Source organism: Pelodiscus sinensis, chromosome 11 (genome assembly GCF_052426305.1).
Source record: "Pelodiscus sinensis isolate ZL-2025 chromosome 11, ASM5242630v1, whole genome shotgun sequence".
NCBI lineage: Eukaryota > Metazoa > Chordata > Testudines > Trionychidae > Pelodiscus > Pelodiscus sinensis.
The window spans coordinates 9720300-9744820 of NC_143062.1; the positions used below are offsets into that span (position 1 = coordinate 9720300).

Here is a 24521-nt window from a genome sequence, read left to right on the forward strand (position 1 = left end):
TCTATTAATAGCAGACAACATGTGATGGATATAAAGATAAATTCAAGTTTCTATCTGTAGATTTTTATTCCACATCCATGCAAACCTACATATGTAATACTGAGGTAAACTTCATACATGCAGGAGAAAGTACCTTTAAAGGGAAAGGAACAGGGAATTCACAAGCATATACACCAACAAAGCTCTTGCAGCTGAATGCGGCTGTTGCCATGTTTACTTTTCTATGGGATGAAGTGCCTTGGGTACTGCTGTGGTCCTGGAAGATACATGGAATGTGTATAGAAGCAGCATGTCTGTGGCTCCGCATCAGGGAGGCAACTGGTGCTCTTGCTTTTGATATGCCCGCTGCAGCCCTTTGCTTGGGTCACGGAGAAGGGCTTGTAAAAATCAGTCTGGGAATGGATGTCAAAGTTCCCGAGGCTGGTGTGGAGCTGTGACTGCACAGACTCCTCTTCCCAAAGACCCAAGAGATCCAGCAACTCCTGTGTAATTCAGGCAGAAGCGTGTTTGCTGCATGGCATTGGCATGGTCAACTCTGCAGTTCCTGGGGCTTTAAAGGGGAGTAGAGTTAAAAGGACAGTCAGTGGCCATTGTGGGACACTTCTTGGAGGCCACATATGTTGAAGTAAGCAATGTAAACAACAGTGTCTACATTGACACTGTTTTGCTCTAACTCTGTCTCCCTAAGCTTTAAGTCTAGGTGGTTTTATTAGGTCAGCATAGCAGGTGTGTTAAAGCAGCAGGCAGAGCATTGTAGTTTGTAGTACACCTCCAAAATTAGTTTGTTGTGATCTGCCTTATGTCAGTTTAGTACCATAGACAAGCCCTTAATCTTGGCTCCCTTGAACATTTCTCTTCCCCTTCCCTTTTAGAAATTACTTAAGATATTTACATTAATCTAATGGAGCTTTCAAAGTTCTGCTAAAGATGGGGAAATGATTACCCACACCTAATTCTTAAATCTGTGCTGTCCCCTCCTGTGGCACTTGGAGGGTTTTGCATAGGGCAGCCTGTAATGCTTGGGGGAGGAGATTCTGTTCCTCAGCTGGAGGTATGGTTTGATGTGTTCTTTGCCACAGGCTTGTAGGCATTTAACCTCTTTTGTATTATAGGGTTATAACAACAGTAAAGCTGTAACTTTGGAAGCATCATTCACACCAGATTCCCAGTTCATAATGATTGGTAAGATACCCTTATCCCATTGTAACCTGCCATTGTGGGTCTTATTACAAAGCAATTTCAGTTCTTTGAAACTGGGTATTGATATAATCAAACTAGGGCTGTCAAACGATTAAAAAGATTGTGATTAATCACACCGTTAAACTAATATAATACCATTTATTAAATATTTTGGATGTTTTCTGCATTTCCAGATATTTGTTACAAAATAGTACAAAGTGTATTTTTGATTGCAAATATTTGCATTATAAAAAAAAATAAGCGTTTTAAATTCACAAGTACTGTAGTGCAATTACTTTATATTGGAAGTTGAACATATCTGAAAATGTAGTAAAACATCAAATATTTAATGCATTTCAATTTGTTTTCTATTTAACAATGCCATTAAAACAGCAGTTAATCATGATTAATATTTTAGTTGATTGTGTGAGTTATCTGCCATTGATCGACAGCCCTAAATTAAATTGAAAGTTGGTTTTATGGCAGCAGTAGGCTATTTTAGGACTTAGAACATGTTCTTTTCACTACACTATGGCTCTATACACACTGCTCTCAAAAGTGTCATTTCAGCACAGTGTTCTTTAACGTTTAATTTGGTTGGTAGGTAGGTAGGTCTCCTGTTTCCCAGGAGTTTGCATCACACATGGCTGGCAGACTCAGTCAAGAGAAAGGAGAGAGAGGGCTGCTGACTGAAACCTCCCTCTTACCTTCACACTCGGAGTTGGTCCCTTCAAGCTGCTGTTAAGATGGATTGACAGAGCAGCGTGGGTGGAGTTTGTAGTAGGAAAAAGCAACTGAAGTAGTTTAGAATGTTTTAGCCTCCCTCTATCCTACCTGCGGACTATGTTCTGTACTTTTTTGGGCTACCTTTGTACTTTAATCTGCCCAGTATCAGCTAGGATATCCTATGATACGCTGTCCTCAGTGAATGTAAGATGGTCTGCAAAATGACTCCACAATTTACATATTCCTCCTAAAGATCCTCCTTATAGTGATGATTACAAGAAACTAATTGATTATGGCTAGACGGGGGTAGGGATGTTGATGTGTAGATGACTACGCAGTTAACCGAGAAGCCTGGGCTTATTTGATAGAGGCAGCAGCACAGGAGCTGAATGTGTGGGGAGGTGGCTCTGTGGGCCGCCTCCTCCGCCTCTCTCACCTCCTTCCCCCCTCTCCCTTTCTTCCAAGTGGCAGCAGGATCTGGTGCCACATCCCTTCCCCATGCTGCATGGGGGGGGGGATGCTGCCGCAAAGCAGCCTCTCTCCATGGGGGGGGCTCCCCTTGCAGACTAGCTTCCACCTGCCACCCATGCTACTGCCTCCAGTAGAGAGGCAGCAGCGGGATCCCTGGATGTGGAGCCAGGAGCGCACTGGTTGCCAGCCCTGCCCCCAGAGTCCATCAGATAGTCGTGTAACCACATGAAATTTTATCAGTTACGTGACTATTCAGTTACACGCTATCCAACATCCCTAGACTGGGGGTAGTTCTGGGTAATCTATTTATTTATACACACAGCTGTAACACTGCATTATTAACTTACTACTCAACATGGCCACTTACCACCACTTCCTCCTCATATTCCGTACTGCCTCCCCACTACTTTTTTATATCTTCATATATACATGAAACTGATATGTTACTGTTGAAATCTAGCTGGTAATCAGTAACTAAAGTTAAATTTGAGTGGTGTTTCGGATTCTCAGGCAAGACCGATTCTGGCAGTTGGTCTTTATTCTAGACTCGAAGATGTCTCTCTTCCCCCTCCCCCTTCTTCCAATCCTGCAGATCCTCCTATTATCCTTTGGAGACAGCTCAGTTCTGCATGATTTACTCTTCTTGCCAGGAAATGTATCACTTCTCTAACTCTTTGGTGTCCTCAGTTTTCCTGCTTTTGGACAGATTCACTTATTTCTCAACTTCGTCTCTACAATTGCTAAACTCCAGAATCATGCTTTTTTCCCTCCCATTTTTCTTTGTGCAGTTTGACTAATGTACCCTGAGTGTCCACTTAGTTTCTCCTTTCCTAAAAAAGACATGCATACAAAAGGGAAACAAAAAGCAGAATGGTTTTTTTTCCCTAGGGATTTTGTTCCCTCTTCCATAAAAGGGATTATACCAAAGACTAAAATATTTTTGAAAAGAGGTCAGTTTTAAAAAGGTGTTTGCATAAAATGGAAATTGGTATATTTTTGCTATCAAAACATGTACTCTATTGGTCATTATTAGAGTTGAAGTCTCTGTAAACAGGCTTGGTCATTCACATTTAGAATAACTCAGTGAAATCTGGTTTTATATATCTTTAATTATGTGCAGATTGCGCAATTTTCAGCGACTAGATAGCATTTCTATTGCCTGATTTTCAGCAAGCTGTGCACAAGAGAATCTTTTATTACTTTCTGAATGTAAATAGTAAGACGCTTATCTTGCTGCATATGAACTGGAAACTTATGCAGACAAAACACTATTCCATCTTCCAGGTAGGTGCATTGGTACATTGCACAGCTTGCTGAAAATCAGGCCTTTGCAAATGGCAGGTTTATAATTAGATGGCTCTTAGGGTGCCATTCAGCTTTATTTAGCACTACAGCTACCTCTTCAAGTCATTAATGTGCATAGCAAATTCTTTCCTTCTTAGTGCAGTGCTGGTCTACACTAGACAGCTAGGTCAACTTTGCTATGTTGCTCAGGAGAGTGAAAAATCCACATCCATGAGCAACATCATTAGGCCAGTCTAAATCCCTTTGTCGACAGCATTTAGTCAGTGGAAAAACTCAGTCGACTTAGCTGCAGTCTCTTGGGGAAGTAGATTTCCTGTGCCGTGAGCAAAACCCCTTGTCAGCATAATGCTTCAATGTTTATACTACTTATACCAGTGCAGCTACTGCTGTGCCATTCTGCTAATAGTCATTTTCTGCTGAACGAGGTGGTTTGTTGGGCTGCATGAATCTTGAATGTATATTTATTCTACTCAAATCAATATACTCCCTCTTGGTAGCTATACCCCCACAGAAAGTTAAGGTAAAGTCTCCCTTCAAAATTCTGCAGACTTTGAATGGCATTTCTGTATGGGCAGAATTTGTCTCTAACCTTTTCTCAAAAGTTGGCAGTCTGATTCCTGCTGGTGTGATAGCTCTCTTCTGGTGTCTCAGCTACAGTTTGCCATTGATACTTTGACTTTGGTGTCCTTTGTGTTGCCTTTCACGTGTGTTCTCTCTTCTCCAACCCACAGGTTCAGAGGATGGAAAAATCCATGTTTGGAATGGGGAGAGTGGAATGAAGGTGGCTGTATTGGATGGGAAACACACAGGTCCTATAACCTGTCTGCAATTCAATCCCAAATTCATGACCTTTGCCAGTGCATGTTCCAACATGGTAAGAACACATACTTTTCAGCCTGAGGGCCAAACATCTTTCTAGTAGGTCAATGGGCCAGAATTGATATTGCCCTGATCTAGTCTCATTCTACTGATTGGTGCCAAAGGAGTGGAAACCACCCACAAGTCCCTCCTGGAGAGTCTCCAGCCATGCATATGCTTCCCTCTTCACCGCCCCTGGTGCTTCTCCTTTCCTGGGATGCCCTGGATGACTCTGGGAGAGGCTAGTCATCTTCTGCTAGGCACTCCCCTAAGCTCAGGAAGAGCTGGTCTACCTTTACATCCTGCCTTCCCTGGTGTTCCCATAGCCTGGCAGTTGGATGGAAGTGTGGTGATACATTGGGGACAGAAAGGAACAATGTACATGAATACACTGAGAACAAGCAGTGCATGTGCAAGCACGCAAAGATGGGCTCTCTCAGACCACTTTTACATGGCTGATGTTTCATGATCATCATAAAAACTGGAGGCTTTTACCGTCTTGTTCAAGTTCACTCTTAGGGGGCTTTTAAGAACTTAAGAAGAGTTCTTAGAAGACGAGCGAAGGTATGGGAGGACTACTAGGCTTGAGCATGCCAAGCTATTGTACAAAAACTACGATGAGTCTTATGGCACCTTAAAGACCGATTTATTTGGGCATGAGCTTTTGTGGGCGAAGACCCATTTCGTCAGATGCAGTGCACTGGGTGAGGAATTTCAAATAGCAGAAGTTAGAAGATATTATAGCTCCATGTTTACATTTTCTTCTTCTTTTTAGGCCTTTTGGTTGCCAACCATAGATGACTAATTCTGAAACAACTGTGTCTGGTGGGTGGTTTCCATGCTGTTAATAGCAGCGTATTCTTGCGAAGAAGTGTTGGAGCTGCCTACTTCTCCTGGACAGTGTTGTCATCCATCATACCCGTGTACGTTTCTGTATGTCTTTTATTTGCTGCATTCCTCCAGAATGACTCCTTCATTTGACCTCTGAGAGCCTGATCCTCCTGCACCCAGAAACTGGGTGCAACACATTCCTACTTTCCAGTCAAAGCCCAGTAGGTTCCAGCAGAGTTTGTGACTGGCACAGTGTTACTTTTGAGATGCTGGCAGAGGAATAATGGAAAGTTTGATTTTTTTTTTTAAAGTTTGCTGAGGTCTCTAAGGTGTAATTGTGGTTTGTTCTTACTGTAAACACACAAGGCTATAAACAAACTGGGGTGGCTGAGTGGGACAGGCAAGTCTGTGTCACACCTGCATATTTATCACACCTGGCATCTCTACAGTCACTGAATTTTACAAATACAAACTTCATTTGTGCCAAATACAAGCAGACTGGTGGTTTTTAACCCAGATGTCGGATGCAGAGGGATTTCTTTTGCTACTGAACATGGGCCAAGTGAGAGCATGGCTGCATTTTTGCATCATGGCGTCTGTCATCGATTTCTGGTGTCTGGCAGACCAGACAGGTTTTGCCTGCTGCCAGAGAAAGCTTGAAGCAGCCTCCGTGCCATTCATCATCCCAACATCCAAGGCACATAGAGAACTGAAGCCGTCTGGTGGGCATCCCAAGCAATAAAGGAGTGTCTCAGCAGGAAGATGATTAAAACAAAAACTGAAACGGCAGTAGCTTCCTATACATCTTCCTTCAGTATCATCTTTATTGATCTTACTTGTAAATATTATGGGGGGAGGATAGTAGGGAGGGGTCATATTTTTTTACTTTTAGATATTAAAGAGTATGATGTGAGCCAGTATTGTGAGATGAGTCCAGGCTGTTGATCTTCCATAGGTGCAGCTTTCTCCTCCTGTTCTGTAAATAAGTTCCATTAAATTCTCCCCAAACCGGGTCTAGGCCTGTACCCCTTTTTTAATACTTTTGCATATAAGATTTTATTCCATATACATTTACTCACACCTTGTACAAGTTGTCAATAATTGCTGAAAAGACTGGCTCACCTTGCTTGAGTGCTTTCCAGAGCCAAAAAGAGAATTTAAGATATGTCCCTTTTTACTCTGTATTCTGTTAGGGCATTCCTTACAGCAATGCCATGGCAAAGGTATTATACCTCTGTTGGTGATACGCTGCACTCTGCTGTCCATTTTGGGCGATGCAAAAAGTAAATCAAGCCTATCACCTGGTATTGTTCCACCTTCTTTCTCTCCCAAAGTCACCACATCATAAAGTTGGTCTGCATCTTCACTCGCATGATGGGAAAGGTACAATGTACGTGGAAGTATTCTCATCTTAACCAAATACTTGAGACACAGAGATTGCGTGCATATGCTAGGTGCATTGGCTTGAAAAATCCGTTCTTTCTCTCCAGCTACAGACTCTTGCCGTCCAAAAAATGCAAGAGATTGTCAAAATGGCAATCTGAACAGGGAGTAGGCTGATCCTGGATTCCATTTTAGTGTCCTCTCATACCTGAAAATAATTTACACCTCTGGTGGTAATCGTGATGCTCTGTGTTGTATAATTTCCATCTCCACTGTAGGGCCTTACATATTATGCAGAACATGTCCCACTAGAATAATGTACGGGCTTGTTGTACAAGTCCACCCCTCTCTGCTTCAGCGTTGCTTGTTAAAACTGTTGGCATAACACACACTTCCATAAGCAAGGGCTGGGGGGTTTAGAATGGGTTTCTCTTCCCTTCCAGTACCCTTTGAAGTATTAGTGCATGTTGTGCTGCAGCTTTACCTGACAGGCACTGCGTACATCATCGAAAGGGCTGCTGTGCATGAGACAGTCTGAGAAATTAATTGTTTGAATTTACGCTATGACTAAACGCTGTTTAGACTCTGTGATGTGCCTCTGTGCTAATTATACTGTACATGTTTAAAGCCGATTCTATGGTGTGTTCTGTATTACGTGAATTAGTTTGTTACTCAGACTCTGTGAGGATGATAGACGGACTTTCTTTGGATCTTGTCAAACATTTATGCTGCAGGAATTCTGGATCAGAGATTCCTTTGTATGGTTGCACCAGCATCCCTCCTACTGGCTTGTACTCTGCGGATTTCACCTCAAAAAGCCAAGGGCAAAGGGGAATGGACATCAGTTCTTACACATGACTAGGCTTCTGCAACTGTCTGTTTTTTCAGCTCTCTTCTTGCACTCTGGGCTGTTTGGTGCTACAGTTACTGTTGGTAGTGTTTCTGTGGGCCACAATATTTTGCAGAGGTTTATAATTTACTGTATGAGTGGGAAGTTTAAAATAAAAATAATAAAATTGAGGTTGAAACAATAACCTTAAAGCAAACTCAAGGTTTTGATGGTGCTTTTGATGAGAGAAACTAACAGTCCCCAACAGATGTTGCTTAGGCAGGGAAGAGACACAGGAGATTTTTCTTCTGAGAAGTACCATTTGAAAACCTGCCCTGCACACTTTTCCATAAGGATGTATTATGCATCCCCAGCTGTGTGGTAACCCCTCAATGCGTATGTGTAGCATGGTATATTTGGCACTATAGCGGGCTGAAATATCAAAAATTGCACGTCAGAAACATCAACAGTTTTCAGGTAAAGAGAAGTTTGCAGGATCAGACAAGCCAGCACTGACTCTCAGTGTAAAATTAGTAGTATTTTGTGTCTAGAGAACTAGTTGTTTTCCCTTGATTGTTTTTCTTTGTTGCATGAGCCTCTCTCAATCTTAATGTAGCAGTCAGGATTGCTCACAGGGTTTTAGGACAAAATGTAAGGAAAGCTGTCTTTGTTGCTAGAACCATTATCTGGAGCTCTGTTGCATTCATTAACATTTATGTTAGAGCAAACTGAAAGACAAGGAAAAAGGCTTTCAAGGAATATGCAGGGGTTAAAAGCTACAGAATGTTAAAGGTACTGAAACCGGGTAGAGTTGTGTTTAAAAAAAAAAAAAAAAAAAAAAACACTGCCCTAGCCAAACTGTGTTTTCTAGGGCTGTACACTGTCATTTTGACCCCCAATGGCAGTGCAGAGTCAATATGGGAGAGTGAATGGGACTCTGTTCTGCTTTAGGCACTAATCAGTGAAGTTCTGATTCAGAATCTCCACTGGGGGCCATCTTGATCTTGTCTCGGATCCACAGATGAGATTGCAAAGCAGGCAGGCTGTTTAAAAAATATATATATCCTGGACCACAATCCTGCAAATATTACACAGGTGCTTATCTTTAAGTATGTGCACCAAAGTTTGCAGGATTGTGGTCTCAATTCATAATCTCATCAGATTTGATAAGCAGCAACTGAGATTACATATGGAAGCTGAATTATCTCTTCTGATCACAGTTCTGGCTATATTTGCACTTTAATGATCCGCAATAGGATTTCTGGGTAACAGGCTGGGATCCTGGTTGCCTTTGAGAGAGGCTGCCCACTGCAACTGCTGTCCTTTTAACTGTCTTTGGTTGTGAGCTTGGTTTTGTGAATTAACTTCTAGGCGGTGACCATCTGTGGGATGAGTGTTAACTACATTAATGTCAAATTATGAAATGCCATAAAATACTGCAGATGTGGAAAATTCAGTGTTGTGGCTGTTATCAAATAAATATTTTCTAGACCAATTGCTTTGAGTAATGTAGATTTTGCATTTACTAGGTGATAATTTAGTTTTACAGTGGAAATTGTTTCTACTCCTAGTTCCCCTAGCATATTTAAAATCACTGATTTATTTTATATTAAAAATGTTCCCTGCCTCAGAGCTTGTTCTACCTAATTATAGAGCTTTGCAATGGAAACTGACAACGTATGCTATTGCTATACAGTACTCACTATCTGCTAGAAGGTGCTTTTCTTGCCCTTACCTATACTAATACTTGGATTACTATATGTGTTTTGTACTGGAACTTGTTTCTTCATCAGTGTGTAACTGCACTGTTGGTCCAGGTCACTGTTTAGGATTGAACCTGTGATTTCTGGATTTAAAAGCATGAGCCCTAACTGCTTGCTCAGTATAAATGAAAAGTTCCATTGGCTTGAATGTATAGTGGAAGACACAAACCTCTTAACATGGTCTGGTTGCTGGAGGACAAAAACTTGCATTAAGCTAATGTGGGTTAGATAAGTAGCTGTTCAACTGTTAAGTGAATTTTATTGGTGGTTTAACTTGAGGAAATGGGAAAAACAGAACCGGGGAAATGAGTTTTCCCTTGGAAGTTACTCTAAGCTTACCTATCCTAATACATTGTTCAGATGGTCAGGAACAAGGGCTCTTATATTCTCTAACCTGCCTATCTAATTACAGTTGTATGAGGAAAATGTAATAAATGTGGTGTCAAGGTAATGGCTATCTATACGCAGGTTCAAAAGAACAACATGTCAAGATGAATTTCCCTACTGAAATCACCTGAAAGCTGTTACATAGTGTGGCAAAAGGCACATCTACAACTGAAAACCCCCTAAAACTGCTTGTTCGGTTCTCCAATGTCCTGTTCTACAGCTGCAAAGATGGTTAAGGATATGAAAAGGAGAGATTATCTAACTCTTAATGGTGCTTGGTCCTACCATGAGGGCAGGGGACTGGACTTAATGCATTACTTAGAGTACTATAATTGGAAGGGACCTCAGCAGGTCAACAGGTTTCTTATGTGGAATGAATTTATTCAGAAATGATTTTTTTCAGTTAGCTCCTCTTGTCCTCATGGAGCTTAAAGCACTTTACAAACAAGGTATATAAACTTTGTCACTGAAATCTGGCAGTTGCAGTTGTGGAACGCAGTATCTATTTAAGAGTTCACCTATTCTAAGGCTAGACAATCCCAAAACTGCAGAGGTAATTCAGCAAGACACATAGTTGCTCAAATCTGAGCTGAATTCTAGCTGTGGAACGTAAAAAAACAATTATCAAAGTACTACCACCTCTGAAAGATGGTACTTCCAGCAGCCGTCTTTCCTCCCACCATCCAGTCATTCTTCTCACCAATTCTGTGACAAAACAACATCACCACCTCACAGTAGGACTACAGGGGAAAGCTGATCTAAGCTATGCAATTTTAGATGAGTAGTGTAAAGTGAACATGGATTAGATTTACTTACCGTAGGGTCCAAACCACGCTGGGTTGTTGGGAGAAACACTTCCATTGACTCCCCTTCTCATGCTGGTGGAGTACCAGAATCGATATTCAAGTGATCAGCAGTCATTTTAAAAGGTCATCTCTAGACCTGCTAAATCGACCCCCACTAGATCAATCTCTGCAACTTCGGTCCACCCAGTAGTAGATATGTCCTCTATTTCAAGCATTCTGAGTCATCCTTGGAGGTTTCCATCTGTGTACTGACTCAACCAGCTTAGCTACTTGCATCTGATGAGAGCTCAGGGCCCTGAGGTTATAAAGGCCTGGGTTATATGAACAAAGCTCTTTTGTTTTAAGCAAGTGTTATGGACTCCCATAAAAGATATTTTATTATAACAATTATTTACATTGCATTGCAAATATGCCATTCACATTATCTTAACTGCAAAAATCTGTCTTTATACAAGAAGCTTTTTGTTCCTCTGAAGTTTTTCGTTGTATTGGATTAGGGCTCCTTCACCAAACAGAATCTTCTATCTAAAATGGCACTGGTGGTAGGGGCACTCTGACATGGAGGAGCCTGGAGCAGCTGCTTCAGCACTTGGATGTCTCCAGTATCCATGATTCCCACACCTAGAACTGCAGTACTTTCTGCTGAGGTAGAAATCTCAAATGCCAGTAACTGCTGATGTGTGAGCCAAGACCCCTTCTCTACCTGATTGCTTGTGTTCCTGGATAGCTTATATTGTATCTGAACCTGTACCAAGTCCAGCAGTCTCTTGAGCCTCAGTTTTCCAGAAATAAAATCTTTTAGCTCCCTGCCTTCTCATTGGCCTAGGTAAAGTCCACACTGAAGTGCAATTGCAGCATTTCAAGTATAGACAGGCTTTGAGAACTGCTTAAAAGAAGGCATCCGTGTGAATTAAAGAACAAAATAAACTCCAATAAGTGGTCAGCTTCTCTTGAAAGGGTTAAGTGCACTTAGTCAGGAAGTTGCTGAAACACTAAGGTGGTGGTTTCTCCTTCCAAGCTGTTTAATGATTCATCTTAATGGGGAGTTTTAACTGTGCCTAACTTCTTTCAGAGGTGGTAGTAATTATCACTCTGTTCATTGGTGTCTCAGTGAGCCAGTCCCCATTTTAGCCTGGCCCTGCTTTAGTGTAGTTGTCATGCCTTGAGTTCACCTCCGAGAAAGACAATTCATTTTCTTCTTGGACATCAATAGTACCCTGCAGCCCTCCTCTGTTCTCATGAGTGTTGAAGGGAATGAGTGGATGTAGCACAGAAGGATAGTACCAGAAACGGCAGAGTGGGCCACTGTCAGCTTTGTTTTGTAGGCAGCTAAAGCAACAGGAAAGTTCTTTCCCCCTCAAGTTGGCGCTATTCCAGTAGCTGTCTTGCCCTAGTGCCTGGTTATACAGCAAAGGAAATCATGCACCCGACAGTGATCTTTGCAGTACACCTCTCTCCTTTAGTGCTCTCCTGCCCGAGTCTCAGCACTCCTGCATGATGCTAACCATCCTTGTCCCTGTTGTGCAGAGGGATCACAAACACAGAGATATCATCGTAGGATGCTGGGCTGCTGCCATCCAAAGTCCACTGATGGCCATTCTTCGTCCCTCTTGCTGTGTGCACCAGGCACCTGGCCAGTTCTGAAAACCTGCAACAGGAGAGGTTAGTTTGGGTTTATCCTGGCCCTAAGACAAGGCACTGCCATTGTTCAAACCATGTCCTGGAGCCTGACGGACAGCCTCTTCTCACCCCCATGAAGGAGGTATTATCCCCTTTTTACAGAGAGGAAAATAAAACCTGTGGCTTTCCCCAGTCACCCAAAGAGCTCTCCCTCTGCAGAAGCAGAAGTTAGGTGCTTTTGGCTCACTTTTTTTGTTCAGACCAACCCACTCTGTGTCACGCCACTGGGGCCACAGATGCTATAATAATAATCACAAAGGAGGAGATCAGTATCATTAGCCCCATTTTACAGATCAGAAAACTGAAGCACAAAGCAGTGACAGACTTGCCCAAGGTCAGTCAGTCTGATGCCTTGTCCACTATGCCATACTACTTACAGCCTCCAGTCATGGGACTGGGTCCATGGGCTTGGGAATAAGCAGTGAGTTTGGATGGCTGCAGGAATGCTGACCAACATCTGACCAGACTCCACTGGCTGGTGGTACAGAAGGGGCATGATGTTCCATACAGGAGTGGGAGGATAAGCTAATTGGGTCTGAGTACAGAAGCTAAGGCTGTAGGAATTTAATTTCTCACACTGGGCTAAGACGTTAGCCAGACGGTGAAGTGACTTGTGACTTCACAAAGCTCTCTTCAGTGTGAGCACGAGCAGTCCCACAGCCAAGGCGATGTGAAATGGAAGCCACCCCTCATCTCCATGCCAGCCCCAGAGAGTCGTAACAGCTGGAAAAGATCAGTGCTACCTGTATGGGTCGGTTCTGTTTTTGTCAAGAAAGCTTCTGACCATCTCGGCCAACTCTTCATTGGACAGTGTGTCCCAAAGGCCATCAGTTGCCATGATAACGACATCATCTTCTTTAATGTTATGCACAGCAAAGTCAAACACTTTCACCTAGAGAATAGAGTGACTAATTTATTTAGTGATTTACTTTGCTATCGAATACACAGCAAATGGTATTCTTTGTGTCCTCTAGTGTGTCTGGCTTCAAAAATGTAAGCCAACCCTATCTTTCTTTGATTTCCCTGCAAAAGGGGGGTCCTGCTTAACAAACTGCATAAAGGCACAAGGCCAGGGGCTGTCTGTGAGGTTGGGCCTCTTCCACTAGGTTCAAGAAGCCAGAAGAGCATTTGAATCCTAAACTAAACAACTTTCCTTTGGTTTACAACAAGCTGGGGCACAGGCACTGTTCTAGAGGACTGTTATAAAAGGTGGATGACTGCATCACTGAAAACAGACCAATATATCTGAGCCTTGCCCCCCTCACCCCATGCTGTTGAATTAATAGTGCCTGCTGGAAGCTGTGCAGTTGGCAAACCAATGCTGAGTGAGGACTAAGACTAGGCGGAGTCCTGCTGTTAGAGGAGGATGCCTAGTTTGGGCAGCTAAACGCCTATGTTCACTGTGACAACACTCACCTGTGGGATGCAGGAGAGGAATGGTTTGACTTGAACATCCGTGTCAATAACTTTCAGCTGATGATCCCCCAGCCCTCGTGAAACAGCCAGGGTCCCCAGCAAGCGCGTCTGGAATGGAACAAGCCGTCTCTCAGAGCAACATAGAACTCAGTGCTCTGAGGGGGCTGTAGGCAGCTCTGTGCCTCTTCCCAGATGTGGGACCAATGGCAGAGAAGAGAACTCTTGAAACAGTCTTATTTGGCCTGGCCCCATGTGACCAAAAAGTCAGAGGCAGCAAATGTTTTTCACTGACATTCGATCTCTGTTTGGACCATAGGTGTAGGGGTGCTATGGAAATTCAGCCTGCTGGAGCAGGGCTGGGTTCCAGGCTCAGGGATACCTGGAGCTGCAACTTCCTTTGATTTGGGGGGAACTAAAGGTAAGGGTTGCTTACAAAGGTAGGTTCTAGTCCTGTTCCTGCCGGAGAGCCTGGTAAATCTGAAGCACTGTAAGGCACTGCAAGGAGCTAGCAGCTGGACTGCTATAGCATGAGGCTGAGGTAACAAAATCGTCCCCAGAGATGCATGTACTTGCTAGACACAATAACCACCCACAAATAACCGGGACCCTTCCCCAGATACCTAGGCCCCACACAGAGTGGGGTGATCATGGTGGATGATAGGAATCAATTCTGTTTGAAGGCAGGGGCAGCAAGACACCCTTGTGTAGCCCTGCCTCAAAGTGTTAATGCTGAATTCTGAGGTGCTTGTGTGTGAAGGTCAGTGCTGAAAATGAGCATCTAGTTTCCCAGTTAATGTAGGAAAATAGGCTGTGCCTGGCTGGATCCAACCCATAAACCATCAAGTGCAATGGCCTGTCCCTGCCAGTGGCCAGCAGCAGATGCTTCAGAGGAAAGTGCAAGAACCACACACACAGGTCTCAAGCAAGATGCTTCATGTCACTTCCAAAAGTTTTGCTGTTGTTAATTGCAACTCGAGGTAGCCTTGATAACCACCTAATTATCTGCTCCCTCTTTGCACTGTGCTGAGTCCTTAACCTCAGAGCAACAGCATGCCCAGCCATGCCCCTATCAGGGCGTAGAACACCCTACAGTGGGCAATGCAGACTGATGGGGCTTGCCTGGGAGCTCTGTGTATGGGGGATTGGTGTCTGTTGCGGAAGGGTTTCAAGGGCTTCTCTCAAACATTGCTTGTAATTAAACCAGCTGAGCCCCTGTTCTGGCCACTTGCAGGTTCTTGCCCTCCCAGCACTTAGGGTCTGTAGAGCATTTAGGTACCTGCTTCCCATGGCCGTGGATAAGAGGATACTTGAGGTCAGCTTTCTCCACTGTCTTGTATCCCCTAGAATAAACAGAATACAGCCTCAGCCTGGCATTTCATTTCATTTCCTTAGTCTTTTCTGTGGAGCCCATCACCTGGTGTACGAGCCGCTTGCAACAACAGTGACCTTGTCCTTGCAAACTGCGTGGGACTCAGCACAGAGAGACTAGCGGTGCAGCTGAGCTCATACGGGGACTCTGACTGAGCTGGTACTTGACCCTAGCTCTCTTGAGGCTTGGTCTACTTCCTCAGGGGCAGACCCAGACCCTTCCATTATCACTGCTCACTACTGGTGCTGCACCAAGATGGCTTCCTGGCCAAACACCTGGGGCAATAAGGTGCAGAAAGCCTTTTCTGCTGCACCCATGGCTGCTCTCTCTTAGCCAGACAAGAACAGCAGGCTTGCTAATGGCTGGCAAACAGCCTCCTGTGAAGCAACAGCCCTGCCCCGAGACACTGAATTCAGGGGTGTCTCTTCATCCTTGTGGCCAGTACAAACACACAGCCGTACTCAGGGCAGGGAAAGGGGCCGAGAGGAGACGTGGGAATCAGCCGGTCCTAAGCATATTGCCATCTGGCGGCTATGCAGTGACAACACGAATTGGTGGCTGGGATTCTGCCCCACTCAAGTCTCCCTTATTGACACTCAGTGAAGGTGTCCAGAACTTAACATGCATGGACTGTAAACTCCTTCCCCGAGGCAAGTTGCCCCTGGGCAGATGAGGTGATGCAGTGGCAGGGCAGCTTGCACTTTCATAGTGGAGACAGGGCTCCAGGGTGTCAGTCCAATTCCTGTTGCCAGGGCTTAATTCACTGTCTCCTCACAAGCAGCATGCAAGATGAGGGGTTGTGCCAGCGCCTCCCCTTCCTGAGATCACGCTACCTCGCTGCCAGAAGTGAGCTCACGTAGGGGTGCAGTTACGATATCTCTCCACCTCGGAGACTCACCAGCCAGTCATGGAGTAATCCCGGTACAGGACCTTCTGGCCTACGTCATCGCCTTTCAGTCTCCTCGGAAACTCAAACCGGGTGAACTCGTCTGCCAGGAGCTTGGGGTAGAGAAAGGCCTACAGAAGGAATCCAAAGGGAACTGTTACCTCAGGCGTTGAGTACAACGGCAGCCCTGGATATGAGGATGGAACCCAGGGCTGGAGGTCAGCAAAAGGGATGTGCTCTGATCCCAGCTCTGTCACGGACAGGCTGTGTGATTTTAGACACTTTGCATCATCTCTCTGCCTCGGTTCCCCCTACAGGAGAACAGGAATGACAACACTTAAGCTCCAGATACTTGGGATCTGCTTATGGAGAACATGAAGGGGTAAGTAGCAGTGTTATTTGCTGTGATCGGCTGTAGCTCAGCTGCCATCACTCCTCCTGGGGCTCTGGAGTACCTGAAATTCATACCCTCACCTTCCTGGATGGTATTTACTATTGCTGAAGTGCAAGCTGACATAACATGAGCTCCATCTACCACTCCCTGGAGCTAGTGTTAGGTGATGGCATCCTTCAGAATCTGGCCATACTGCATTACCAGTGCCCCTGCACAGAAGAGGCAGCGCCGCGCAACTGATGTGTTTGACACCCTAGACAAGATCCATGATGTTAAAAGGAGCTTTGGTGCTGGGGTACTGACAAGGCAGTTGCGGGGGAAGGGCACTGACTCATGCGTACCATCTTGCAGGCACATAAGTTGATCGTTACAGTACACGCAGGCCGGCTAGAAGAAGGCATCACTCACCAGCTGCTGGATTCTCTGCCTCTCTGTCTCGGGCGTGAACTCGCTGCTCAGGGGCAGTATGCTCTGTCTCTGAACAAGGATTGCCCTGCATGGCAAAGGAGGAAGATTTTAAGCCGATAGCCATCAGGAAAATGCTTTCGTATCTTGAATTTGCTCTTTCTTTACAGTTCTCCTCCTCTGAGTTAGTACCCGCCATACAGTTGCACTCTGCTCTTTCCTTCCTTATGTCCCACCTGTTTTGTTCCACAAGGTCAGGTACCCACCAGGACACCGGCTGCCCAATTCATCATCCATGTCAGAAAGCACAAATCCACTCAGGCCAAAGTTACAGCTGGGTTGAATTTGGTGGCTGGGCAGATGGACACAGCTGGCTTAATTCAGTGCTGATGTCACTCCCTTAATTTCACTGCCATTGCATTCTTACACCAGTGCCCAGTTTGGCCTGGTCAGTTTAAGACTGGCACAACGTGGCTGGAGAAAGCAATAAATAACAGGGGCCGAAGAGACTCTAAAATCCTCCCCTGCCCTGTATTTGAAAGCACAGCACCCCCAGGTGGGGAGAAGGGACAGATGCACTGCTTATGTCACACTGGCCCAGCTGGAAGTGGTATTAGGTGGAGCTTAATGGATCTAGAACCAATAAAGCCAGTGGGCCCTGTTGGCTTGGTTGCTCCTTTTCATGTCTAACAGCCCAATGCTCTGTGTGTTGGATCCTGCCGCTCTGGCTGGCCAAATCCTCATTCACGTTGTGGGTGCAAGGGAGCTCTCGAGGGACTGCCCACTTACCCACTAATGGGGGTGCTCAGCCCCCCAGAAGCCAGCATGTACCCACTCTGAGTCCCCACTGCAAAGCCTGCTGCAAAAATCCACCAGGAACTGGGATCCGAACTCACCGGCTGTCCCCAGCATTGGCCACGTAGAGCTTTCCCTGTAGGTAGAGGGCAGCCAGCGCAGTGCAGCCTCCTGACTGACTCGTCGCCTTCATCTCCTGACCAATCGCTTCGTCCTGTTGGCATGAACAGCTTCAGTTAGTGACCTGCTCTGTGGCGCTCAGAAGGGCAGCAGCAGCCTAAATCCAGGCCGAGCAGTCCCTGGAGAACTGATAAAATGATAGAGGGGAATGGAGATACTGCCCTGGCACATCCCAGGAGCAGCTGCCAGCGTACGCCAGGTCCCTAGTACATTATAGATCTCAGACCTGCTGGATACTCGAGGGTGCTGTAGCAGGTTGAGGGGGGAGATTTTCAAGGCTCCCAACTGAAAGCCCACAGGAGCTGGGCACCTACCTCCTGTATACCCTTGAATGCCTCCCAAGTGTGGGAGGAGCCACAGTGGCGTGGTTTTCAGGGTCCCAACGGAAGAATCACTCACACATTCCTGGAAGGCGCTCTCCAGCGCTGCAGTGACCACATCTTCCTGCCGGATTTGCTTTTCCTCCACGAACTGGGGGTCGCTGGGGCAAATGCAGCAGCCGCTTAGGTGCATGGGGGGCTGGGCTTCAGTGATGGCTTCCACCACCTCCTCCAGCTTCTGCTTGATGCAGTAATGCAAGTAGTTGGAGGCAATTATTGCTGCATCTGGGCCACCGTGGCCATCAAACAGAGCCCAGTAATAGCCAGTCAGATACTAGTGGGAGAAGAACAGTGAAGGTGAGAAGGGCTCTGTGCAAGTAGCTAGAGCACAGCCTGAAACTTCTGCCTATAGGTTTTATATACACAGCCCTGCTCTTTCAGACATCCTCCTTCAGTGCCGAATCCAAAACCCACAGAAGTCAAGGGGAGGCTTTCCATTGCTTTCTCAGGGGCCTGGAACAGGCCCCTTGAGCGGAGCCCAAGGCAAGGCTGCTCATCCCAACAGGTGCATATGAACAGAGCCGGCCCAAGCCATTTTGGCGCCCTGGGGCCTGGGTGCACGATGCGTGCGTGAGCCCGCCCCCAGGCGCACGATGCGTGCGTGAGCCCGCCCCCAGGCACACAGCAGATGCGCAAGCCTGCCCACGGGGCGCACAGGCCCGTCTCTGGGTGCACGGCGCATGCGCTGCCTGGCCACTGCTGCTGGTGTGCAGCCCGGAGCCACCCGGGCGCACCGTGCCTAGCCGTGCAGGGCCCCGCCACCACGGGGGGGAGGGTGCTGTGGGGGTTAACGCAGCCCCCCCAGGCAGCGGGCGTGCAGCATGCACCTTACAGCTGCCATCAGGCTCCCCCCAGCGGCTGGTGCCCCAGGCAGCTGCCCAGCTCGCCCACTCCTTAGTCTGGCCCTGCATATGAAGGATCAGACAACTCAGCCAGGTTCCATGGAGAGTGGGGGACTAGACAGGTGCATACATGAGATACAGGTAGATTAGAAAGAACTCAAGAGACTCACCTGATTGGAGCAAAGAATCAACCAGTCCTGGTCCTCCTCCTCACCAGTACCCCTCCTCCTGATGGCTATCTGACAGCATGTGGCCTGGTCCTCATTGAATTCTGATTTCTCTGCATTGATGACTCTGAGGAGACAAACACTCCAATTAACTGGGAAATGCCATGAATACCTGGCATAGTGCTAGGTCCCAGATACTCGAGTAAAGAGACTCTGGGGAATATTATAGTATTTGCAGCGTTGCCAATTCTTACGATTTTCTCATGAGTCTGATGGCATTTGGTTTTCGCATCCTAGCTCCTGGAGTCATGGGATTGTGAGAATCTCAGCTTGCATATTTTAAAGTATATTTCTGGCCCTTCTGGGGCCAGAAAATCGGGAAACATCCCCGCTGGCTCAACTGCCAGAAGGCAAATACTTTTTTTTTTTTTTTAAATTAAAGCTCATGTTAGTCTTGTGTTTTTGAGGACAGTGACTCATGGTTCTGAAATGCCTTTGAGGAGGTGCAGATGGAGGTGTCTTGAGAATTAGAAACCAGTGATGTTAGTCACTGCATACATTCACTGCTGGTTTTGCCAGTGCAGCCGTGTACATATGCAATGGTTCCAGCATGCTTTCTGGCACAAAGCCTGAATGACCGTATATATAAAAATTGCACTTTGCAGTTGTTTAGTGAACTCCATTCCAGGGTTCCAAAGTGCTTTGTAAACATTCAGTGAGTTTACCCTCCCAGCCCCCCTCCCAGGCTGGTTTACATATGGGGAAACTGAGGCACAAAAAGGTGCATGCCTCCATTTTCAAAGGTGTCACCTGACTTTGGGGTGCCCCACTTGAGATCCCTTGGGCTGTGCACCTTTCTGATTACAGGAAGATGCAATTGTGGACTCTCAGCAACTCTGAAAACCCGGTTCACGATGGCTCAAGTTCGCCACCCAAGAACAGTGCAGGCTCTTGGAAACATAGACCTTGATCAAGGTGGAGTAAACAAAGGTGGGGCAAGGAATCAAGATCTCCTAACTCCCAGTCCAGTTGACCACTAGACCATGCTTGCTGCCTTTTCAACCTCTGTCATCCCCATTCACATTACAGGGACAGTAGGCAGTTGCTTCTGGAGCGAGGAAGCAGCTGAACCGGAAGGGAGAAAGCTTCTTATTCAGAGCATAAATGTCAGCAAGTGATCAGAGATACAGAACAGACTGATAATCTATTGTGTGTGCAGCAGTGTCTCACTCTGTGTGACCCTCTGCTATTGGTGCCAGGAGCATGGGCATTTCTGGCAGCTGCAATTCCAGTACCTATGCCAGGACTTGTGCCATGGCGGCGTCCCCACATCACAATGATTTTACTTGCATTTTTCCCAGTGTGGAAGTGTGTCCTCCAACTCCACAGTCTAGCTGGTATTCCCATGCACATGTTTGTGTTACACTGCCTGGCATCACTCTGGCAGCACAAAGCAGCTGTAATGCAAGTACAACTGGCACCCAAGGGTGCCCGGGGCAGCACAGAGCTGGAGCCCATGAAGTAAAGGGTTTGAGGCTGCTTTTGTAAGTTGCTCTGTTCAGACATGGAAACGCGGCCCAATAATACAGTCACAGCACAGGACGACTGGAATCTTGTTGGCTGTGAGCTGGCGAGCCAGTTTTACTACTTTTAAACCTGTACTACTTTTCTACAGCGCGGGACAGGCTGTCCACACCATCCAGACACTTCAGGCCAGAGTCTCTGCATAGATCTGGGGCAGCGGGGGCAGACAGCAAAGACCCTTGATTTTTAGCTCTGGTCCTGGCTCCTGGGGGCTGCTCTGAAGTGTCAGCTGACCGGGGCCCCAAGAAGCACTGTGCTCCTGCCATTCCCCTTTTCTGCCTGTCATGTTTTCCTATTCCAGACATACCCCCTACACTGAGAAAGGGGCACAGGAGCTGGTTCCACCAGCGCTTCATATTCTGGGTTCCTGCCCACACCAGGGGACTCCTCAAGGGAGGTTTCTACTCCTTTCATACTGTAGAGTGGGCCAGAGAACGTGGCCCTTCCTTGGTCCGGGATGAAGTGAGCAGCTGCTAACACAGGCCGTAAAAAAGCAGCCAAAGCCCAAACATTCACTTGACTCTTTTCTGGGAGGCTGCCCCAGTCCTGGCTGGCACAGCGGGCACCTCACTGATTTCTCTCAAGTGTGCATTTGCATCATTCGAATTCTTCCACAAGCCTGGCTGCCACCTCTTCCCAGCTCAGCCTGCCCCACCTGTCCCAACACAAGGAATTACTCTGGAGAGCCTCGCCTGACCAGTTTCCTCCAACTTTTAAGGTTTCTTACAGACCTTGTGCAACCCAGGATAAACAACGCTGTCAGGGAGGAGCATTTAGAAGGAAGGGCCAGATTCTCAGCAGACTGGAGCAGGTGTAGCTCCACTAACCCTAACCCTAAGCAAATATGGATTTACACCAGTGGATTTACAGCAACTGCGGGTTTGTCTCCAAGAGTCGAAGAGCCATGACAGTGAAGGAAAGGCCTGTAGGAAATGCATGAGTAAGCAAAGTTGGATCCCCCACTGCAGTGTTCTGTTGATTTGAGTGCAGTTCAAGGGTGCTGACATTGCTCTAGGAGGTACATGGATCCTGGCACCGGAGAGGCTGCCTGCTTGCCATTCACCAGTGCCCAGTTTGCCTGACTTTACATCGCCAGCTGGGCTGAGCCCTTGCCTTCTCTCTCACTTACCGCAGTGGAACTTTAACCTTTAATCGTGTCAAATCTCCCCAGCAACGCATCACTGAGTGCTTGGCCAAGAAGTCTCCAGGGAAAGCCCCCTGTGCTACACAAAGCAGCTGGTGTTTCACTAGGGACTGCCCTTCCCTGCTCACCGGAGCCAGAGCCTAAGGAGCTCTTTGCTGGCAGAGGGTGCACTGCCCGGTCTTGCGCTGGCATCCTGGCCAAACTCCAACCTTCTGCTCACAACCTCCCATGCAGGTTCAAGTGCCCTTCCTCCCCTGTGCAGCTGTGGGGTGCTACTAAATGCTGCGGGCTTTCCCCCGCGATGGGATCCGTACTGTGCCACCCTCACTGCATTGGCCTGGCGCTCACCGCTAATACCCCCGCTGAGCCAGGGGTCCAGCCCTGGCCTCCCAGCAGCTCTCTGGTCTCCGCCTCTGCAGCTGGGCGCGGGGGAGTCCAGCCTCGGTCCCCGGGGGCCGGTGCGCAGCAGTCCTGGCACTTGTTGACATGGCCGCGGCGAGACCCTTTGCCTCTGCTGGCGGGGGGAGCTCGGGCTCGCTGGCCCCGCACGTTTTCCGACACTGCCCTTGCCCCAGCCGCAGGGAACTCGCAGCCCTTTCCAAGCGCGGCCCGGCGGCCAGCAGCTCTCCTCCCCCCGGCTCGGTCCCGCGGCCCCCAGGAGGCCTCCCCCTGGCAGAGGCGGAAAGCGCGTCTCGCCCCACCCGCGGGGACTGGCCCTTGCGGCGGTGGGGCAGCAAGTCCGACCCTCGCTCTGCGGGCGGGGAGAGCGGGCGCAAGCAGCGCAGCGGCGGCGGCTCCAGCCCTGGCGCGGCCTGCCGGGCATCGGGCGGGCATCTCCCCCCGGGAAAGCAGCTGGGCCCTGCGGCTCCCACCTCGTGTCGCCGCCCCCGCCCGCCAGGCAGCCCGCGCCGGGGGACTCACTCCGCGTAGCCCGTCTCCCACTGCAGCGGCCTGTCCCGCGGCGCGCAGCGCACCGGCCGCCGGCCCGCCGGGCTCTCCCCGACGCCGGCTCCGCGGAGGAACTTGGGCCGCCTGTAGGGCGAGGCCGCCGGCTGCTGCGCCGCCCCGCGCCCCGGGCTGGCTGCGGCTGGCGGGGCGGAGGGTCCCGGGGCGCCGCGCGCCCAGCGCTTCTGGAACCAGCGCGAAGACATGGGGGAGCCGCGCCGCACTGGCGGCCGGGCCGCGCTGGAGGCTAAGGAGGCTCCGGGGCTGTGACTCACCCCCCTGCCCCCGCCCCCGCCAGCCCAGAGCCGCCCGCTGCGGTTCCCCGGGGCTGTTCGTGGAAAGCGGTCCCTGGTGACCTAAGCAAGGGGGCAGCCATGTGGTGCGTGGGCTCCCCGAACACGGGGGAGGCGGTTCCTACCCGCCCAAGGCGTCACTGTGAACGGGAGAGACCCGGCAAGTGCTGCACTGTCCCCCCACAGAGAAGGGACGTGGCTTCCCCAGGCAGGGGTCCTGCTTCCTGGCCCTGGAAAAACGTTCAGGAAAGGGCAACTAAACCGGTGAGGGGTTTGAAAGAGGCGCCCTCTGAGGAGAGGTTAATAAGTGTTGGGACTTTTCAGCTTGGAAATGAGCTGGCCTGCTAAGGGGGGATAGAATGGAGGCCTGTAAAATCCTGAGGGGTGTGGCAAAAAGTAAATAGGACACTTAATACCTTGTTCCCATAGTACAAGGACTAGGGATGTGAAATGAAATGAATAGGTTGAAAACAAACAAAAGAGAGTATTTCTTCACACAGCGCACCGTCAACCTGTGGGACTCCTTGCCAGAGGATGTTGTGAAGGCCACGGAAATAACAGGGTTCCAAAAAAACTAGATAGATTCATGAGGGATAAGTCCATGGATGGCTATGAGCCAGGATGGGTAGGAATAGTAAGTGTCCTTAGCCTCTGTTTGGCAGAAGCTGGGACTGGACAACAGCGGAGAGAACACTTGATGGCCACCTGTTCTGTTCACTCCCTGTGTGGCTCCAGGCATTAGCCACTGCTAGACGACAGGACACTGGGCTGGAGGAGCCTTTGGTCTGACCCTCTCTGGTCGTTCTTATGTTGTGGATCTCGAGCCCCAACCAGTGCTCTAAGCATATGACGAGACTTCCTCAGTCCCCATAATGCTTGAAATACAGGGAACATTAGTAAGGATGATGTCAACATGACACACTGGAGGCACTGTACAAACTTGGGCAACCACAGAAGGACCAAACCAGAATGAAAGAGGTACTAGGCACAGGTTAGACAAGGGTAGGGTCTATTATTGGTTTGAGTGCAGGGCTGAGTCAGCAATTCCTGATGCTAGTGCCAGCTCCAACACTGACTGTCTCTGTGGCCTAGGGCAGTGTTTCCCAAATGGTGTTCCACAGAGCCTCAGGGTTCTGCAAAGTGAAAATAAGGGTTCCACGAAAAAATTCCATTACAATAACATTTTATGATTAAAAAATAATTATTAATATTATGTGATTTTTGTTTTTAAACGTGCAATTAAACTAAATGTTGATCTCATGACCTTGTTTAGCATTTCTTTATTATTACCCTTACTTATTTGTGGTCTACTTTTTCAGCTCCATATATTAGACTGTTATTAGGGGTTCTGCAAAATTCTTTCGAGTTTAAAAGGGTTCCATGGCCAAATAAAATTGGGAAACACTGGTCTAGGGTAAACTATTTACGACGGGGCAAATTAAACTAAATGACTGTCTGACCCTCCAGAACTACTGGATTTCCTCCCCCGAAAGCACTGAGCAA

The 24521-nt window shown here is 47.7% G+C and overlaps 2 protein-coding genes across 2 annotated transcripts in view; one reads left to right on the plus strand and one right to left on the minus strand.

Moving 5' to 3' along the window:
- WDR82 (WD repeat domain 82) overlaps nucleotides 1–9078 on the plus strand; it is a 26068-nt gene extending 16990 nt beyond the window's left edge. The window contains exons 7-9 of the mRNA XM_006127619.4: nucleotides 1113–1182; nucleotides 4413–4555; nucleotides 5315–9078. Of these exons, the coding sequence (XP_006127681.1) occupies nucleotides 1113–1182; nucleotides 4413–4555; nucleotides 5315–5344 (243 nt within the window). The 3' untranslated portion in view covers nucleotides 5345–9078. The remainder of the gene's footprint in view (nucleotides 1–1112; nucleotides 1183–4412; nucleotides 4556–5314) is intronic.
- Nucleotides 8402–23007, minus strand: PPM1M (protein phosphatase, Mg2+/Mn2+ dependent 1M). Its single transcript, XM_075939443.2, has 10 exons — nucleotides 22702–23007; nucleotides 19056–19179; nucleotides 18063–18317; nucleotides 17585–17697; nucleotides 16692–16776; nucleotides 15902–16020; nucleotides 14911–14974; nucleotides 13635–13742; nucleotides 12962–13110; nucleotides 8402–12186 (listed from the first exon to the last, which is right to left on the minus strand). Exons 1-10 carry the CDS (start codon nucleotides 22929–22931, stop codon nucleotides 12039–12041), a joined length of 1395 nt encoding a protein of 464 aa, XP_075795558.2. The 5' UTR covers nucleotides 22932–23007; the 3' UTR covers nucleotides 8402–12038.
- Between the last annotated feature and the right edge of the window lie 1514 nt (nucleotides 23008–24521).